Consider the following 20,781-nt stretch of genomic DNA (forward strand, 5'->3'; position numbering starts at 1 on the left):
CGTATTTTGTTATACAGAAAAAGTATATGTTCTATGATCTCATACTGGAGTTTTTAAAATTCTGCATGATTATATACCAAACTGTTAATAGTGGTTATGTTTGGATGCTGAGATTACAGATAATTTTCATCTTGATTTGTTTTTGTTTTGCATTTTATATGTTGTTCATTTTTTTTTCCTAGTAATAAGTATGGTTTACTATTTAGAGACAACAAAAAAGCTATTTCTGCTTTGGGATTATTGCAGAGGTTTCATTAATCAGTCTCACTGCTCTTGCCCTTGCCCAGCTACAGTCCTTCTTTCACATACCACTGAGGAGTGATTTTGTTGAAACCTAAGTAAGGTCTTTTTGCCCCTCTGGTCAAGCCCATCCTACCTCCCAACTCTCCCAGTCTACCCATCTCTTTCCGAGAAAAAGCAAAGTCCAGTGGCCTCCACTGGCCTCCAAGGTCCTAATCAGCCTCCACCGACTGTGACCTCCCTCTCTGACCTCATCTTCTACTCTTCTCCCTCACATCCCCGTAACCTGGCCACACAGGCAGCCCTGCTCTTCCATGAACAGCCCAGGATGCTCCTGTAACGAGGCCTCAGCATTTACCTGGAGCGCTCTCCCCCCGGGTGGATGGATAGATGATAGATAGATCAACCGATCCAGGTTTATCACCTCGTCCTTCTTACTCAGATGTCCCCTTCTCAGAAGGCTTTCTCTGACTGCCCATCCCCTTCCTTGTTTCGTTATTCTCCATAGCCTTTTCACCAACTGACACACTATTTACATTTTTAATGTTATCTGTTCACCTTCTGTCTGCCCTGACTAGAATGTAAGATCTGTGAGGTCAGGAATTCCTTTTGCCTGCTTTGTTCACTGCTGAATCCCCAGCATCTGAAACAGTGCCTGGCACATAGTGGGCATGAAATATTTGTTTGAAAGAGGAAACGGAGATATCATAAAATAACTTGAGAAACTGATTCTTTAGAAAATAGGAATCCCACTAACATTGGGAATCAAGTTGAAAACAAAGTGATCACCAAACTGGGTTCTTGCCCGGGATCTGCCACCAAGTGACCTTGAGAGGGCTGCTGGGGTATTCTGGGCCTCAGTTTCCCCATGTGTTGAAGGTGGAGGTGGTCCTTTCCAGCTCTATGAGTTTATAAACCCTCAGTAAACGAATATTAGCTGTGAGACCTCATTATCTCCTATGTTCAAGGAAATAAGCTGCCAGCTACAGATTGGCACTTGCCATCTACCTCTACGAGGATTAAATTATGAACTGCTGCAGCCTCTGACCTTCAACACCCCCTGAAAGGAGTTCAGGGTGGAGATCAGGAATGAGGCACTCTGTGCTCTGGGAAAACCTGGCAGAAAAGGCCTTCAGATAGTTAGATATTCTCGGGAGAAAATTTGATGAGCTCAATTCTTGCATCTCCTCATATCTAGAAAAGCACTAAAATCCTTCAAGGTGACGTCTGCTCCTGGTGACCAGCAGGAACCTTCATGAGATTAGCAACAACCTTCTGCAAAAAGTATGCGCTTGAGTGCATGGACTCCCCCTTCACCAGAATCACATGTATACTGACCTCCCCCGCTTACCTTTTTGGAGCGGTTCCTCAGAGCTCTCTGAAATGCTGTCTCCCAGGCTACAGTCCTCACTTTGCCCCAAATAAAACTTAACTCACAACTCTCACGTTGTACATTTTTTTTTCAGTCAACAAAACTAAATAGGCAAAGATGAACGAGATGAGGTCTGTGCTCTCTGAGAGCGAAAGACCAAAAATAATCAATATTTTTGCAATCCATCTAAAAGGCACCATCCTCTTATTATAGGAGATGATCCTATTACTTCTTATGGGAGATTCCTCCCTCTGATCTACCTCTGCCCTGGGCCCTGGGAGGCAGACTTGTCTGGCTTCCCACAGTGTCTGCCCAGCCAGAGGCCCCAGGAGGGGAGTGAAGGAGGGAGGAAAAGAGTCAGAGTGTTTGTTCTCCTACTTCCTCCCTAGGTGGTTGTCACGGGACACGTGTGTGAAGGTCGCAGCACTTGCCCTCCCTGTCTGTCTCCAGATGCTGGTAATTGCCCCCTCTTGGTTTCCTTACATCTACTCAAACTTTTGCAAAGAGTCCCTTTGCTAAACTCACTTCAAATTACCAAACTGGGGCCTCCCTGGTGGCGCAGTGGTTGAGAGTCCGCCTGCTGATGTAGGGGATATGGGTTCGTGCCCCGGTCCTGGAGGATCCCATATGCCGCGGAGCGGCTGGGCCCGTGAGCCATGGCCACTGAGCCTGCACATCCGGAGCCTGTGCTCCGCAATGGGAGAGGCCACAACAGTGAGAGGCCCGCGTACCGCAAAAAAAAAAAAAAAAAAAAAAATTACCAAACTGCATGAGCCCCTGTTCCCCGCTGGGAGCCTGGTGACACCTGAGATCATAAGAAAAGTCATCTTTTCTCCCTTCGTTGCTTCTTACTTGCACAAATCTGTTTCCTATGTGGTTGCATAATCAGACGAGATCCACCAGACTCAGCCAGAGTGCACTGTGTCCCTCCCACACGTCTGTCACTGGGTCAAGCTGATTTCCTACACCCCCTTCTCTGTGCCAAACCACGAATGCAGCCCTCCTTCCTCATCAGAGCACCTAAGTGATTCAGGGATTTAGATGCTAAGAAACGATCCCAGTGGAGAATTGTGGACGAGCAAGAAGTGTTCCAAAGAGCAGAAAAGATTAACCATGAAATGATGAGTATAAAGGAAGGAGAACAAAACGAATAATAAGCAAGTAGGAGGAAACAAAAGGAAAAATAGTTAAGAACATTTGTGTATTACTTCAATATACTAACGTTTAAAAATCCATTGAGACGGAGTGAATAAATAGCATATTCACCGTGTGAATGCAAAACACTAGCTGACTGATCAAAGAGATGCTACAGTTGAAACTAGAGCACCGTGAGTGCCATTTCTTTAGAAAATTATGTTTTTTTTAATCATTTGTTTTAGTCATTCATCCATATCTAGCCAGAGGCGGTAAAATATCGGTGCACCGATGGTAAGTAAATGGATGGTAACGTAGGATGTATAAAGGTCTCAGAAGAGCACTTAATAGGTAGCAGGTATTTAAGCAGCAAAGTGAATCATTCCCTTTAGAACCAATAAAGTTGCACAAATGAGTGTTCCTCAGCTTTACAGGCATCATGGCGTCAGCAAGTCAATGGAGAGGTTACCTTGGAGGGCACCTGAGTGTAAAATCACACTTGAAATTATGTTTATGCACAAACTGCACATTTAAAATGCAGATTTGTCTAGGCGAGGAGCGAAACAAATGATTTCTTCCTGTTCACTTTTTCATCTTACATTCTAAAGATTTACAAATCCACGAAGCTCACCAATTAATAGGTCCATCCCAAGTCCCTGGAGTAACACCAAACAATGCCTCTTCTCTCCTCTCTCTCTTTTTACAGCAGTACAAACCTGTCTGAATATAGTTAGGTTGCAGGCTCTCCAGGCCTCTTATTTATTTCAGAACATTCATGTGAAAATTAAATGGCAGGGATTTCTGTCAAGGGGACAATTTCCTTAGTATGCACTAATTGATTCCTTCCAATTTTGACAAAATTACTACCAAAGAGAGGATTTCCCAGACTTCCTAGAGAATCTCCCAAAATTTGGGAGATAACTCCCAGCAATGTACTACAGTGGTCAACAAACTACATCTCACAGGCCAAATCTGGAAGGCCACCTGTTTTTGTACTGGTGAAATATATTTCTAGGCCCAAGATGAAGCCACTTCTGCCAGGGTTGCCACATCGGTAAACCAAAACTCAGATAACTTTCATGTCCCTGAAAATGTTCCACTCAACCAAAAATACAGCCTATAGGCACACCTCGTTTTGTTGTGCTTCACTTTATTGCATTTTGCAGATATTGCACTTTTTACAAATTGAAGGTTTGTGGCAACCCTGTGCCGAGCAAGTCTATTGCCACCATTTTTCCAACAGCATTTTCTCACTTCATATCTCTGTGTCACATTTTGACATATCTTGCAATATTTTAAAGTTTTTCATTATTATTATACTTGTTATGGTGATCAGTGGTCTTTGATATTACTATTGTAATGGGGGGGTCATGAATTGTGCCCATATAAGATGGTGAACTTAATCGATAGATGTGTGTGTTCTGACTGCTCCATTGACCAGCTGTTCCCCCATCTCTCTCCTTTCCCTCAGCCTCCCTATTTCCTGAGACACAACAGTGGCCTAATAGGCCAATTAATAAACCTACAATAGTCTCTAAGTGTTCAAGTGAAAGGAAGAGTCACATGTCTCTCGCTTTAAATCAAAAGCTAGAAATGATTGAGCTTAGTGAGGAAGCCATGTCTAAAGCTGGGATAGGCCCAAAGCCAGGCCTCTTGTGCCAAACGGGTAGCTAAGTTGTGAATCAAAAGAAAAGTTCTTGAAGGAAATTAAATGTGCTACTCCAATGAAAACACAAATGATAAAGCAAAACAGTGTTATTGCTGATGTGGAGAAAGTTTAGTGGTCTGGAGAGAAGATCAAACCACAACATTCCCTTAGGTCAAAGCCTAATCCAGAACAAGGCTGAGAGTTAAGGAAGCTGCAGAAGAAAAATCTGAAGATAGCAGAGGTTGGTTCATGAGGTTTACAGAAAGAAGCTGTCTCCATAACATCAAAGTGCAAAGTGAAGCAGCAAGTGTTGATATAGAAGCTGCAGCAAGTTATCTGAAGATCTAGCTCATATCATTAATGAAAGTGGCTACACTAAACAACAGATACTCAATGTAGATGAAACAGCCTTATATTGGAAGAAGATGCCATCTAGGACTTTCATAGCTAGAGAAGAGAAGTCAATGCCTGGCTTCAAAGCTTCAAAGGACAGGCTGACTCTCTTTTTAGGGGCTAATGCAGCTGGTGACTTGAAGTTGAAGTCAATGCTCATTTATCATTCTGAAAATCCTAGGGCCCTTAAGAATTATGCTGAATCAACTCTGCCTATGCTCTATAAATGGAACAACAAAGCCCAGATGACAGCACATCTGCTGACAACATGGTTTACTAAATATTTTAAGCCCACTGTTGAGACTTACTGCTCAGAAGAAAAAAACAAAAAAAGATTCCTTTCAAAATATTACTGCTCACTGACAATGCACCTGGTCACCCAAGAGCTCTGATGGAGACAGACAAGAGTAATGTTGTTTCCAAAATACTGTGAGCTGGACTGGGGGGTTGGGGATAAGTGAGGGTCTGTCCAGCCAGGTTTGTACATGATTTTAAGCAGTTCTCCTCTCATCCTAAGGAGTACAGGAAGCCATTTACAAGCTCAAAGTCATGGGATGACAAAATATTAGAAAAGACACAATATGAGCACATCTGTGAATACAAACAAACACAAACCCTGAACTGGATAGCTGCTGCCAGTGTATAGAGTGGTGGGCAATTTACATAACACAGTTGCACCTCCCTCCCTATTTATTTCATTCCTAACAATCAATAAATTTCATTGCCTCTTTAAAAAAAAAAAGAAAAGATTAATGTTTTTTCATGCCTGCTAACATAGCATTCATTCTGCAGCCCATGGATTAAAAGGTCATTTTGACTTGTCTTATTATTTAAGAAATACATATTGTGAGGCTATACCTTCCATAGATAGTGATTTCTCTGATGGATCTGGGCAAAGTAAATTGAAAACCTTCTAGAAAAGAGTCACCATCCTAGATGTCATTAAGAACATTCATGATTCATGGGAAGAGGTCAAAATATCCACATTCACAGGAGTTTGGAAGAAGTTGATTCCAACCCTCATGGATGACTTTGAGGGGTTCAAGACTTCGGTGGAGGAAGTAAATGCAGAAGTGGTAAAATTAGCAAGAGAACTAGAATTAGATGTAGAGCCTGAAGATGTGACTAAATTACTGCAGTCTCATGACAAAACTTTAACTGATGAGGAGTTGCTTCTTATGGATGAACAAAGAAACTGATTTCTTGAGATGGAATCTATTCCTGATGAAGATGCTGTGAAAATTGTTGAAATGACAACAAAGAATCAACAGATGAATGGATAAAGAAGATGTGACACATATATACAATGGAATATTACTCTGCCATAAAAAGAAACAAAATTGAGTTATTTGTAGTGAAGTGGATGAACCTAGAGTGTGTCATGCAGAGTGAAGTACGTCAGAAAGAGAAAAACAAATACCGTATGCTAACACATATATATGGAATCTAAAAAAAAAATGGTTCTGAAGAACCTAGGGGCAGGACAGGAATAAAGATGCAGACGTGCAGTGCAGAATGGACTTGAGGACATGGGAAGGGGGAAAGGTAAGCTGAGACGAAGTGAGAGAGTGGCATGGACATATATACACTACCAAGTGTAAAACAGATAGCTAGTGGGAAGCAGCTGCATAGCACAGGGAGATCAGCTTGGTGCTTTGTACCACCTAGAGGGGTGGGATAGGGAGGGTGGGAGGGAGATGCAAGAGGAAGGAGATATGAGGATATATGTATATGTATAGCTGATTCACTTTGTTATACAGCAGAAACTAACACACCATTGTAAAGCAATTATACTCCAATAAAGATGTTTAAAAATTGTTTTAAATATTACATAAACTTAGCTGATAAAGTAGCAGCAGGGTTTGAGAGGATTGACTCCAATTTTGAAAGAAGTTCTGCTGTGGGTAAAATGCCATCATATAGCTTTGCATGTTACAGAGAAATCGACCGTGAAAAGAACAGTCAATCAATGCTGCAAATTTCATTGTGTCTTATGTTAAGACATTGCCTCAGCCACCACACCAGCCTGATCAGTTAGCAGCCATCGACACTGAGGCAAGACCCTTCACCAGCAGAAAGATTACAACTCACTGCAGGCTCAAATTGAAGACTAGCATTTTTTAACAATAAAGTATTTTTTTAAAGGCTATTTATTCTTTTTTTTTAAGACCATACTTCATTCAGATTTCTTTTGCTTTTTTTTTTAATTTTTATTTTATTTTATTTATGGCTGTGTTGGGTCTTCGTTTCTGTGCGAGGGCTTTCTCTAGTTGCGGCAAGTGGGGGCCACTCCTCATCGCGGTGTGTGGGCCTCTCATTATCGCGGCCTCTCTTGTTGCGGAGCACAGGCTCCAGACGCGCAGGCTCAGTAATTGTGGCTCACGGGGCTGACTGCTCCGCGGCATGTGGGATCTACCCAGACCAGGGCTCGAGCCCATGTACCCTGAATTGGCAGGCAGATTCTCAACCACTGCACCACCAGGGAAGCCCCTCAATAAAGTATTTTTTAATTAAGGTACTTAAATTGTTTTTTTTAGAGATAATGCCTTTGCATACTTAATAGATTACAATATTGTGTAAACATAACTTTTATATGCACTGGGAAACCAAAAGATTCTTGTGACTCGAGTTATCATGATACTTGCTTTATCATGATGGTCTGGAACCCAACCAGCAATGTCTCGAGATCTGCCTGTATCCAGTCAGCCAATCTCCAAATGCCAAGGCAACTCTGAGCTCTATACTCATGTCCTTCTTCTTTCTTCATTTTCTGCTTTTTTCATCCTTGTTCCTCATTCTTTATCTTATAAAAGCTTCCTGCCTCCTGCCTCATTCTGCAGTCCTCTGGTCCTTCGAGAATGGACACTGCTTACTTCATGAAATGTTTAAGTTTGTTTGTATTACCTAAATTGTCTTCTTTAACCATGTTTAACAGTATGCAAGTTAAGAAGGGTTTTTATACTCTTAAATAGCTGAAAAAGGTTAAAAAGGGAATAATCCTTTGTGACACATAGAAATTATATGAAATTCAATTTTTTGTGTCCATTGATAAAGTTTTATTGGAACACAGTCATACACATTATTTATTGTTTATGGCTGCTTTCATGTTACAACAGCAAAGGTGACCCAAAAGTCCTGAAATATTTACTATCTTGCACTTTGCAGAAAAAGTTGCTGACCTTGTCTAAGTAAAAGTCTAGTTTTGGCTCCCCACCTGGTGGCGCAGTGGTTGAGAGTCCGCCTGCCAATGCAGGGGACACGGGTTCGTGCCCCGGTCCAGGAAGATCCCACATGCCGCAGAGCGGCTGGACCCGTGAGTCTGGCCGCTGAGCCTGCGCATCCGGAGCCTGTGCTCCACAATGGGAGAGGCCGCAACAGTGATAGGCCTGCGTACGGCAAAAAAAAAAAAAAAAAAAAAAAAAAAAAAAAAAAAAAAGAAGAAGGAGGGAAAAGTCTAGTTTTTGGAAGGTTAAAATCAAACAAACGAAAACTAGAGGTACAGTACTATAACTCTGAGGGGTTTTGTTTTGTTTTTCTCTTTGCCTGAATCCAGGATGTGCTTGAGCAGTGAGAGACGTGAAATTATATTGTTAGCATAGTTCATTGTGCCTAGCAGTTTTAATTCTCTGATGTCTTATAAATCTGCAGTCTTTTAAAACTAACTAACCAACCAACCAAAACCCATCCTGACGATTCTACTTGACTTAACTCATGTGGTCTCTTCTATTCTTCCACTTCTGTCAGGAAAGTTTTCGCTCCTGACCCTTGGTTCCTAAAATCTTACATTCTAATGACTTCAAGTCCCAAGAGCACAGCTCAGGGCACAGAGTCATAAAGAAAAAGCAACAGACCAGCTGGTGGTCACCGAGGTCAGTTATACCATCCTTCAGTAACTATGTGAGGAAACAAGTATCAACCTCTCCTTCATCTTGAAAAGTGGACTGACATCATAATCTCTGTTTCACATGTATTTTCCTCAAAATAATCTTGAGAAGTAGAAAATATCATCTCTCTCAGACATTACTGTGCACATTTTAGAGATGAGGACACTGAGGCCCAGGGAGATAAAGTGACTTTCCAAGAAGGTCTCACAACAAGGTTATTACCTGTTGTGTCTGTCCAAGAATACAGTTCTCCAGGTGCAGCCATGGCTGCCAGATTCTGCCCTGTCCAAAGGTACTGTGTTTGGGGGCAATAAGAAGTTTTCAAGGGTTGCCGAGGACTTTCCATAGACATTGACCAAAGGAGGGAGCAGGTTGTATGGAAGCTGCAGGAGGGTGATGATAAGTCACGGGGATTTTGGAAGAAGCTACTTCCAGTCCCTTCCTGAATGTTCCTCCCACCCCTAGGGATGTCACTGCCTTCTGCCCCCACTTGCTTCCCCTCTGCTCACAGATGCAGGCAGTTCAGGGCACTGCCACCAAATAGGGGCCATTTCTAGTGACTGGGGATAAAGGAAATCTATTTTGTGGCTACATATATGAGAAACCAGGAGACCCAGCATGCCAAGCTGGTCTCTGGAGAGGCAGGCAATTAAAAACAAGGGTCCAAATCTCAGAGCAAAACTAGGTCAGATTCACACATGGACACTTGTATGACAAAAGGACATAAACAGATACACACCCAACAACAGCTGAACAGAGCAATGTCTGAGTAAGCAGGACCATAGAGACAAGAAAAGGGGGATGGGGTAGTGGGGGAGGCAAAGAACATCATGGAATCAGGTTTATTGTAGAAATTTGATTGATTGGGGTCAAGGAGGGTTGTCTCAGCTCAGCAGAAGAAGAAGTTTCTGAAACTGTTGAAGAAAATGGATTGTGGGGAGAACAGTATGGCAAAGACCAAACCCCAACCAGACACCTCTCACACCTCCCTACACAATCTCTAAGGATCTGAGACCATAATTAGACTCATGAGGACCGGAGGGAAAATGTACTCTAACTTAGCATAGAAATATTAAAGTTTATTCTAACGATCAAGAAAGAACACAGGAGTACATTTACCATTGCAACAAAAAGAATAAAATACCTAGGAATAAACCTACCTAGGGAGACAAAAAACCTGTATGCAGAAAACTATAAGACACTGATGAAAGAAAGTAAAGATGATACAAACAGATGGAGAGATATACCATGTTCTTGGATTGGAAAAATCAATATTGAGAAAATGACTATACTACCCAAAGCAATCTACAGATACAATGTAATCCCTATCAAATTACCAATGGCATTTTTTTACAGAACTAGAACAAAAAATCTTAAAATTTGTATGGTGACACAAAAGACCCCGGAGAGTCAAAGCAGTCTTGAGGGAAAAAATACGGAGCTGGAGGAATCAGACTCCCTGACTCCAGACTATCCTACAAAGCTACAGTAATCAAGACAATACGGTACTGGCACAAAAACAGAAATATAGATCAATGGAACAGGATAGAAAGCTCAGAGATAAACCCATGCACCTATGGTCAACTAATCTATGACAAAGGAAGCAAGGATATACAATGGAGAAAAGACAATCTTTTCAATAAGTGGTGCCAGGAAAACTAGACAGCTACATGTAAAAGAATGAAATTAGAACACTCCCTAACACCATACACAAAAATAAACTCCAAATGGATTCGAGACCTAAATGTAAGACTGGACACTATAAAACTCTTAGAAGAAAACATAGAACACTCTTTGACATAAATCACAGCAAGATCTTTTTTGATCCACCTACTAGAGTAGTGGAAATAAAAACAAAAATAAACAAATGGGACCTAATGAAACATAAAAGCTTTTGCAAAGCAAAGGAAACTACAAACAAAATGAAAAGAAAGCCCTCAGAATGGGAGAAAATATTTGCAAATGAATCAACGGACAAAGGATTAATCTCCAAAATATATAAACAGCTCATGCGGCTCAATATTAAAAAAGCAAACAACCCAATCCAAACATGGGCAGAAGACCTAAGTAGACATTTCTCCAAAGAAGACATACAGATGGTCAAGAAGCACATGAAAAGCTGCTCAACATCACTAATTATTAGAGAAATGCAAATCAAAACTACAATGAGGTATCAGTTCACACTGGTTAGAATGGGCATCATCAGAAAGTCTACAAACAATAAATGCTGGAGAGGGTGTGGAGAAAAGGGAACCCGCTTGCACTGTTGGTGGGAATGTAAATTGATACAGCCACTATGGAGAACAGTATGGAGGTTCCTTGAAAAACTAAAAATAGAATTAACATATGATGCAGCAATCCCACTACTGGGCATATACCCAGAGAAAACCATAATTCAAAAAGACACATGCACCCCTATGTTCATTGCAGCACTATTTACAATAGCCAGGTCATAGAAGCAACCTAAATGCCCATCGACAGACGAATGGATAAAGAAGACGTGACACATATATACAATGGAATATTCCTCAGCCATAAAAAGAAACGAAATTGGATCAATTGTAGAGACGTGGATGAATCTAGAGACTGTCATACAGAGTGAAGTAAGTCAGAAAGAGAAAAACAAGTATCGTATATTAACGCATATATGTGGAACCTAGAAAAATGGTACAGATGAACCGGTTTGCAGGGCAGAAATTGAGACACAGATGTAGAGAACAAACGTATGGACACCAAGGGGGAAAGCAGCCGGGGGTGGGGGTTATGTGTGGTGGTGTGATGAATTGGGCAATTGGGATTGACATGTATACACTGATGTGTATAAAACTGATGACTAATAAGGACCTGCTGTATAAAAAAATAAATAAAATAAAATTCAAAAAAAAAAAAGACATAAGGGTTTCAAAAATTTACTGCTAGTAGGAAAATGGAAAATATCAATGTAATAATATCCTTAACCAGCTTCCTAAATCTTCAGATCCATCATCTTTTCAATTATGAAAATGATCGTAATTCATAATGGAAAAATTAAAAAAAAAGAACACAGTGGTAAAATAAGGGCTTGATTCAAAAGAGTTGGAAAATGTCTTTCCCTTCCTCAACCTCCTTATTAGCAAATGGAACTCTATTGATCACTGAAATCTCTCTCAAAGGCCTCTTTTCCATCCTTATTGCCTTGAACTTAAACTCTCTGGGTTTGCTTTCTCCTTCCCTCCCTCCCTCCCTCCCTCCCTCCCTTCCTTCCTTCCTTTCTTCCTTCCTTCTTCCCTCCCTCTTTCACTCTAATTTGTTCTTACTTGTATCTCATTGCAATTCTGGGAGCTCGACTTTGCCTATAAACCTTGCCAATGGGCAAACCCATTTTTGGCCTGGTGGGTCTCTAGACCAACTTTCTCCTCACATCTTCTCTTCAAATTTCCCAGACAGCAGCAGTAGAAAGTTATCCAGGCACCAAAGTAGTCACGGGCTCTTGGCTTGTGAAGTCACATTCAGTCATTCATGTACTCAATCAATATTTTATTGAGAGCCTACTTTGTGTAGAGTGTTAGGAACACAACCTTGAATGAGTAGTTCCAACTCCAGTATGGAGTTTATACTGAAGGGGGGAGACAGATAAGTAAAGAGTTTCAGGCAGTGAAAGGGCCATAGCAAAGCAGGGAACGGGGCTGAGGAGACAGTGTGTGAAGTTTAGGGGAGCCTGTCTGGGGAAGTGACATCTGAGCTATGATATAAAAGAAGAAAGGGAGGGAGGTCATAGGGACATAGAAAGATTGGGGAGAGAGAGTTCCAAGCAGAGGAAACAGCAGGTACAAAAGCCCTGAGGCAGAAAGGAGCAAAATGACTTTTGCTGGGAAGAAAAGAACACCTTCTACTGGGGACTTCCCTGAGGATACCAATTTCACTTCAGTGAAAAACTTACTGGTTCTTTCTCTGCTTGTATCATGAGGATAGAACACGAGAAATTAAATGCTTTAGGGTGGTAGGACCAAGTTTCATACCCAAGGAAGGTTATATAATCCAGAGTTGGTTGCACATATGAGTGATTTTTCATTTCATTTCATTTGTTTTGGGGAAAAAGAAAGAAAACACATGACTTTCTGACTTCTGCCATTTCTATTATTTACAATTCATATCCCTTATTACTTGTTCCATCCTTCTTGATCAAGCTAAGCTTGGATCCCAGAGAATAAGTGACCACCAGATGGGGCGAATACGTGTCTTACTACAAAGCCACATATGTGCCCCTGTGTTCGTGAGGCTCCACCAGTCCAGTTCTGATTGGCTAATTTATAAGATCAACCAAGAGAAAATAGAATGCCATGGAATAATAGGCAAATTATAATGTTTTTGGCATTTCTTTCTGGAAGAAGAAAAGTAGAGTAGAATGGGGTAAAGAATGAGGAATCGTGATCTTTGTCTTTCTTGTATTTCCTTAGAGGAAGAGAAGAGGTGCTGACGTGTGGAAAATCTCTGCTGAGAGGATGGGAGTCAATACAGGGTAGCGTCTTTATTAGTCAAGGTCGGAAATGATCTAGTTCTCAGCAGAGGATCTGGACACTAAAACATCTTAATTTTTCCTTCCCTTTCTACCTGTAAGGTTGTGGAGCTGAGCTAAGATGTGGACGTTGAACACACCTCACAATTCCCCGTTGAAGCCATCAAAACCCTCACTCTTCCTCACTCTGGCTGAGCACCAATTAAGGAAAACGCTGGGCTCTGGCTTTCAGTAACTACAGACACAGAGCACCCGAGGTCTGCTAACAGGGTCGGGCCCTAATAGGTCCAGGGGAAGTCAATGCTTTGTGAGTAACTAGAGGTGCTGTGTTATATTTTTTATGAAAGGAGGTGGATGCAAGCCTAAAACAGGTGACAGAGGAGCTCAGCGAGTGGCAGTGTCTGGGGTGTGATCCAAGGGTTCCCACTGAGCCCGCTGCACCTTGGTAGTGCACTTGACATCTGTCCTGAGGTTCACGGTTCAGGGAGCATCAACCCACAAAACATCCATGAAGGAAGGACCCGAGGTGGGGAGGAGTAGGAATTATGAGAAAGGGGAAGCCCAGCATGTAGAAATACTCATCTCACAAATTCCTTCAGGAGGTGTTCAAAATATTTAACAACTTCTTGGCTTGGGTCTAACCAATCACAAGGGCTGCCAGCTGTAAACTACCAGGGCTATACTGATGCTTGCTGGTAGCATTTCAGACCTGTATGTACGTTTTACTCACTTTTTGGTATGTGCAATACACCTTACAGGTTTTAAAAGAAAAAAAATTCTTAAAATTCTTGTTTTGTGCTGTCAGAACTTCCTTAGTCCATAGATTCTACAAGGACTGTCCCCTGTACTTTATTTAACTGCTGACCTTACCTTTCTCATGCCATTTTGCACTAGAAGAAGAAGAACATTCTTTAATTTGAATCTCACTCAGGGAAGTGGTTTAGCAGTCAGCCAAACCCAAGTTCAAATCCTGCCTTTACAATTATTATTCTTGGGAAAATACGTAATCTTTCAAAGACTCAATTTTTTAAAATCTATTTTTTTAAAAAAGGATACTATTAAAAAGGGATACTATTCCTGTGGCACAGGGTTTCTGTAAGGATTAATATGGGGCTGCCCAGGTAAGTGCTCGAGATGCTGCCGGCTCATAGGAGACTTTCCCAATGGTAGCTCTGATATTCAGAATTTATTATAATTCCAATAAGGGCTATTTGGTAATTAGGCATTTTTATATATGGAAAAGTGGGTTTTGGAGGTAAAATAATAGTCTAGACAAACAGCAGAATAAGAAGTATGAATTTGCCAGAATACAGGTTTTTCTAAAACATTAGAAATGGTCATGACCAAAAAAATCACAATTGAAATACCAATGACAGCACATTCTTATATATTCATGAAACAGGCTATCTAATAAATTCTATTTCTGTTATCCTGATTTGAGTAACCGTATATACATAAACAGTTAAATTTGACTTATTTAAGAATATTTCATAATTGAGAGCTTTCACTGAATCAGCCACATCTCTTGCACACAATTACTTTGAAAGGATAAAGTTTACTTCACAAAGGAGACCAATTGTAACAAAATGTTACATATCTGTAAAGCACTTTCACATATCTTATCCCACTTAATTCACAGAGCTGGCATCTACCAAAGGGGAAATAATTATCAGAAACTCCAAGACCAGACTAGTGTTTCAGTTTAAAAAGAAAAAGTTCAAGAGATGCCCCTCCACGCCCCCTCCCCTGGCTCCAGTCTCCACATCCACGTCCAGGGCCAGCTGAGGTGTTAGAGCTCATCCTTTTTGCACTTTCTTGCCTCTGTGGAGAAGGAGATACTAGGGGATAGAAGGAAAGAAGTGAACATGGGGCAGCTCACAAAATGGGAGCGGACGAGTTCAGCGTTGGGGAAGAGTGGGTAGGCACACAGCACACAGTGCCTGCTCGGTTTATAATACAGAAAGACAAACTACGTGTTTCAAAATACAGTCAGATCCTGAGGCCTGCCTCAGCTACTGTTGCCCCATCTTTTGGCCATGCATCACAAAGCTTAACCAAAGATTACAGAGTAGATCTGATCCAGCAAGAGTGGAAGGTGGCCCTCCTTTGATTTGAAATAAAATTGTCAACATTTCTTCTAGAAAGAAGGAGCTTCATCCCTTGCTGCATGAATGGGGAGTTTTAGCTTCTAAATTCTAAAAAGCAGTGAAACAATTGTTGGGTGATGGTAGTTACTGTGTATGTAGGGGTGTGTGTGTGTGTGTGTGCGCGTGTGTATGTAGGGTGTGGACTCACTACATCCCCATATTCCGCAACAATTCAACTTGAAGGATGGAGTCCTAACATTTAAGGTTAGGGTAAGGGCTGGTTTTAGAAGAGCCAAAATTCCTAGGACTTAGGGAACTTGGTGAATCTCCACCCCTGGAAACAGCAGGTGGGCACGGAAGTCAGCTGTAGGGCTGCTGTGAAGCAGAGGGGAGGAGTTTAGAAAGATCAGCTAACCAATGAACGCAGGGCTCTGTGCTGGCCAAGGCAAGCCTCTGGCGGTGCCACGTAGGCTTCTTTTCTGAGAGCTCCTTTCCTGGCTGAAGAGACCCAGGGATGGTAGTGGGGCTCTTCAGACACAAGAACCTGGAGGAATTTACCGGCAAAATTGAAAACATTACAGTTTTCAAACAAAAGAAGTGCCAACAGTTCAGTTCTGAGATCTCCCCACGACACAGGGTTCTAGGTTTGTGTACATGTACCTCCCACTTCCAAAAGACAAAGGTTTCTAAGCCAGATTGGCAAGGTGGACTAAGCAATAGAAATATAGTTCTTGAATCGTGTGGGAGCCTCTTAAACCCCAGACCACAATCTGAATCTGACTTTTCACAGTTTGATGAACTGGCCCAAGCTTCTCCAAGGCCCGCAGAGAGGCACTATGACAGAGCCTATGCTACAGACCCCCAGCTATACATCGGCATGCTAGCAACTTGGATTCTCCTTCACCATCCTTCCGAGGGACTGATGTTACTTGAGCGTCCTTGATTTGCCGGTGAAGAATAACCCTGAAGGGTCTGGGAGCAGCATTTTTTCTCCTATGATTCTAAGCTGAACCCATGTTTTCCAAAAGATGGAAAGGGGCAGGGGCTGCACATCATCTTAGTATGTGATCTGTTTTGTACCCATGAAAGAAAATGACCTCAAACTCCCTAAGGATAATGCAGAAATAAACCTTCTGCTGACCTCCCGTACAAAGAAGCAGCCTGGCCGTGTGGAGGGCCTCTAACTTCCAAAGACCTGGGAAAACCACAGCAGGAAAGGCTGAGGACACCCCCTTCCGGACTGCCCTTTTGCGGGGCGCTAAGCAACCTCCGTCAAGTGGGTCCTCAGGAGGCAATCCCAGCAACGCAGCTACGTCTGTCTGTCCTTCAGAAGGACCGCAGTACTCACGGGCGGTTCGGATGGTGTCACTGGGCTGACTACGGGGGCTGAGACCGTGGGGGTTCACGGCCCTCACGGCAAACTGGTAGCTGGTGTCCGGATCGAGGCCCTTGATGACCATGGAATCCATCTGGAGCTGCTCTTGGATTAAGGTCCAACTCTTGTCAAAATCTGGCCTTTGTTGATCAAAAAACAAAACAGAATGAGAAGTGGTAGTTCAGTTACAGCAGAGGGAAGGAAAGTTTGCTGGCTATGTCAACTAACAGCATTTGAGTTCTGGAAGCAAGACATCAAAATGAGTGAACATTTCCCACCTAAAAGTGATCTGGATTTGAAATCCCAGGTCATGATTTTTAAGCTCTTGTCAATAAAAGAAAGTAGATCCTTTTTAGGGCCAGTTTTAAGCACTGTTTAAAGATCACCCACTTTTCCTTGCATGGCCTTGACTGTGGTAAAAAAGATCCCCACATAGGAATTCGGTTTCAAGGACTCTGCCTTCCAGATGTTTCGTAAACAAGCCTTCCCCTGATAGTTCCCATTCCCAGGGGTCAGGAGAGCACAGATTCCATCTATTCACAATCTGTTCACAAAATAAACAAATATAAATGTTCTAGGGTGACTAATTGCGTGAACTGCCATGGGAAAACCCAACAAGATTCTGTAGCACGGCCATTCTTACTCTTCACAAAACTACAAGTATGCCAACTTGCCGAATGTTTACATGGACTCAGACGTGTGCCTAGTGGTGGGAGATGGTTGAAAAGCAGAGGAGGAGCTAACGGTATCAGTCACTGAGGCCATTCGCATCGCCCGAGACTGGGAGCTGTTCCCCAGTGCTTCTGCCTCAGTGGAGCCACAATCCAAGAACCTGGGTTCTGGGCACTGTGGCCCAGAGACCAGCTCATCAGGCCAACGCTTGTACCCTGAGGTCTTCTATGGAAGCCCTGAGCCTCCCAGTTCTCAGGTTTCAGGGGAAGCCACAGCCTCTCAGCTATATCCCAACGACGGGGGTTTCCGCCCTGGGACACCCTCATTGCACCCTTGCAGATCACAGCCCTGTACCTCCTCCCAGGCCCAGCCCAACCCTCGGCACTGCTCTCTGGGGTAGCTGTCAAGGGCCAGTTTCTGGATTTCTCCACACTGCAAGCAACAGAGCTGGGGAAGTCGCCAGCTGGAGGAGTTCTCTACCCTCCACCTTCCTTCCTCCACCTTCCAGCTTTCTGCTCCAGCCCTTTGCCAGACATACCCTTGCTTCAGGTGCGACAGGATCTGCCATCCCCTTCAAATCTTTATTTTCCTCCTCTGCAACCTGGCGGCCAAAGTGGCTTCCTCCCCTCCGGGGCCCCTGCCCAGAAGAAGCTTCCACCCACGGTGGACTCACAGCTGCCTGTGGTGAACTGCGGCTCCCTGCCACCAGTGCCGCCTCCTGCCTGACCCCCCCTTTCTCTGTTACCTGTGGGCCCTGCTCTGCGGCCCTCCAGCCTGGCTGTGTGGCCCCCACCTGCTCCTGCTACGTGGGTGCTGCCTTCACCTGCCAGGCCCTTCAGCCCTAGCTTGGGGCGAGCAGAGCTGCACCCAGTAGAACTAAAGCCATTCCAGGATTATCGAAAACTGAACAGTAACCTTGGGGGATCTGGGTCATCACATACTCCTCCAGCTGGAAGGTCTTTCTCTGGCCTCAATTCCTATCTCAAGGTCCCACCTTCCACCTACAGTGGAGTCTTCCACAGCCAGAGCATCGACCTCTACCAGAAGGCCTCCCCACCAGATGCCCTAAGCTGGATGCTGAAGCCCTGGGAGTGGACAGGGCCACCTTTTCGAGAAGGGCCGTCCCGAAGGGCACAGGAGCCTGGGTCCCCATGGGACAAGGAGCCTGGATTGCCCCCACCCCGCTGAGGGAGCGCCCTTTGCCCCCACCTCCTGGGGCTTGTATATAGATTATAAATATATAAGGGGGAAAGGGGTGGGTGAGGAAGGGTTGCGGGGCTGGGGCCTTGCTTCCCCTCCTCCCCCCTCCCCTGGTCCCCTATCCCTGGGGCCGTTTGTTAAAAAAGAATTATAAAAGGATTAAAAAAAAAAAGTCCAGCTTCCATCTGGGGGACAGCATACAGGGGGTAAGAGAACAAACTCTGGAGCTGGGCTGAGCTGTTCAAATCCTGCCTCTATTGCTCACTAGCTGCTATTTCACCTCTTTAAGTCTCTAGTTTCTCATCCATAAAATGGGGTGATAAAAGTACCTACTAAGAGGGCCATGATAAAGGAGAAATGAGCTCTGTATCCCAGCACTGTGCCTGTCAATGTAACTGAGCAGGACCCTATGGGGCCCTCCCAGAACAGGAGCCCCCTCTTCCCAATGTCCTCAGCCTGCCTTTTGCCTGTAGAAAAACTTTAGTCAAAGAATAAATTTAATCAGAAAAGTGAGAAAGTGCAGAAAGGAAAATAAAAACATCAAACAAGTTAAAATAATAATAGTTTAGCCATTCAACAAAGTCAAAGACCTTTAGTTCCTCCTCAAGGGCGATAGATAATATTCTGAGCCACATCTTTTGAGCTGTTTTGCAGAAACTGAAACACCCACCATGTGGAAGAAGTTAACTGTCTGCTGCTCACAGGCATGTACAGCCCAGACCGGTTGAAACCAGAAGGTTGATGATATTGACTCACGATTATCTCACCGCCAGCCAATCAGAGGAGTGTCCATGAGTTGATCACACACCCCACAACCCCCTTCCCTTATGCCTTTAAAAACCTTTCCCTGAAAGCCTTCGGGGAGTTCGGGTCTTTTAAGCACTAGCTACCTGGACTCCTTGCTTGGTGCCTCGCAATAAACGCTGCACTTTCCTTCACCGCAACCTGGTGTCAGTAGATCGGCTTTACTGCGCTCGGGCAAGCAGACCCAAGTTTGGTTCGGTAACAGCATCACATTGTAAATGCTCAGCATGGATTAGCCATTATGTAAGGGATGTACCCACCTCACAGAGCTGGCAGGCAACCCTTGGCCACCTGCTCACTCTATACCCATGAGCTTCAGTGCGGTAGCACCAGCTCACGTGGCTAGTCAGTACTTGAAATGTGGCTCGTCTGAACTGGGATGCGCCGTGAGTGTAAAACGTACAATGGATTTTTTAAAGTGTAAAATATCTCATTAATATTTATATGGATTACATGTTGAAATGATGATATTTTGGATTCAGTGAGTTAAAAATACATATTATTGAAATTAATTTCACTTGTTTCTTACTACCCTTTAAATGCCCCTATCAAAAAACTTAAAATTTCATATAGGTTTGCATTTACTATTGGCCAGTGCTATTCTATATGGACTTCCTAGTTGGAGGGAGAAAGGAGAGCTTTCCAGGTAATAAGAACTACAAAATGAAATTTGGGAATGTTTGTGCATGGCTGGGGGACAGTGCAAATGGCCTAACTGGAGTGGAGAGGTTTTGTTAATAACTAATAGCTATCATTTATCATGTTCTTCAATGCATATCAAGCATTTTTTAATAGTTTAACTCATTTACTTCTCACAATTACTCTATACAGTAGATACTAATATTAAACACCCCCCCCCATTTCTTTGAAGAGGAAATTAAGGCACAGAATAGGTAAGTAACTTGCCTGAGGTCACACAGCTGATAAATGGTGAGGCCAAATTGGGTTGATGGGGGAAGATTAGATTAAGAAGATCCTTGATGCTGAATGAAAAATTGGGGTGATAGGGATTGGGGGATTCTGCATCTTTTACTTTGCTCCCCGACCAACCTCTCAGCTCTTCTATTGTTAAACCCCTCTGCTCACAGATATTTAGAGGAAGGCAGGAAGCAAAAAATATTGATGTTTGCCCTTTATGAACAACTTAATAGGCAAGGAGGTAAAGACTCATTTTGCTAAAAGGAGATGCCTGGATGGTACACGGATTTCTCTAATATGTGCTCTCCTAGTTTTTCATTAGCAAGAATTGTTGAAAGCCAGATGGAGTCCTTAAGCCCAGCAAAAGATGCTTCCTTGGGCTCGCCGTGCTGAAGAAAAGTTTATGGGGCCCATATCTCCAAGAATTCAAGTGTTTGGAGGAGCAGAGGTCACAAGCATGTCCACTGTAGGATGTAGGGCTCATTTCTCTTTCTCGGTATCCTTTCCCTAAAGATGGATTTCTCATGTAAACTAACTTTGTCATCAAAGAGAAAACCTC

At 43.1% G+C, this 20,781-nt stretch overlaps 1 protein-coding gene across 1 annotated transcript in view; it reads right to left on the reverse strand.

Annotated features, from left to right (window-relative positions):
* EGFLAM (EGF like, fibronectin type III and laminin G domains) overlaps nucleotides 1–20,781 on the reverse strand; it is a 179,489-nt gene that overhangs the window by 79,078 nt on the left and 79,630 nt on the right. The window contains exon 7 of the mRNA XM_082623155.1: nucleotides 16,602–16,768. Within this exon, the coding sequence (XP_082479281.1) occupies nucleotides 16,602–16,768 (167 nt within the window). The remainder of the gene's footprint in view (nucleotides 1–16,601; nucleotides 16,769–20,781) is intronic.

This window comes from Mesoplodon mirus (assembly GCF_964341445.2).
Source record: "Mesoplodon mirus genome assembly, chromosome: 5".
NCBI lineage: Eukaryota > Metazoa > Chordata > Mammalia > Artiodactyla > Ziphiidae > Mesoplodon > Mesoplodon mirus.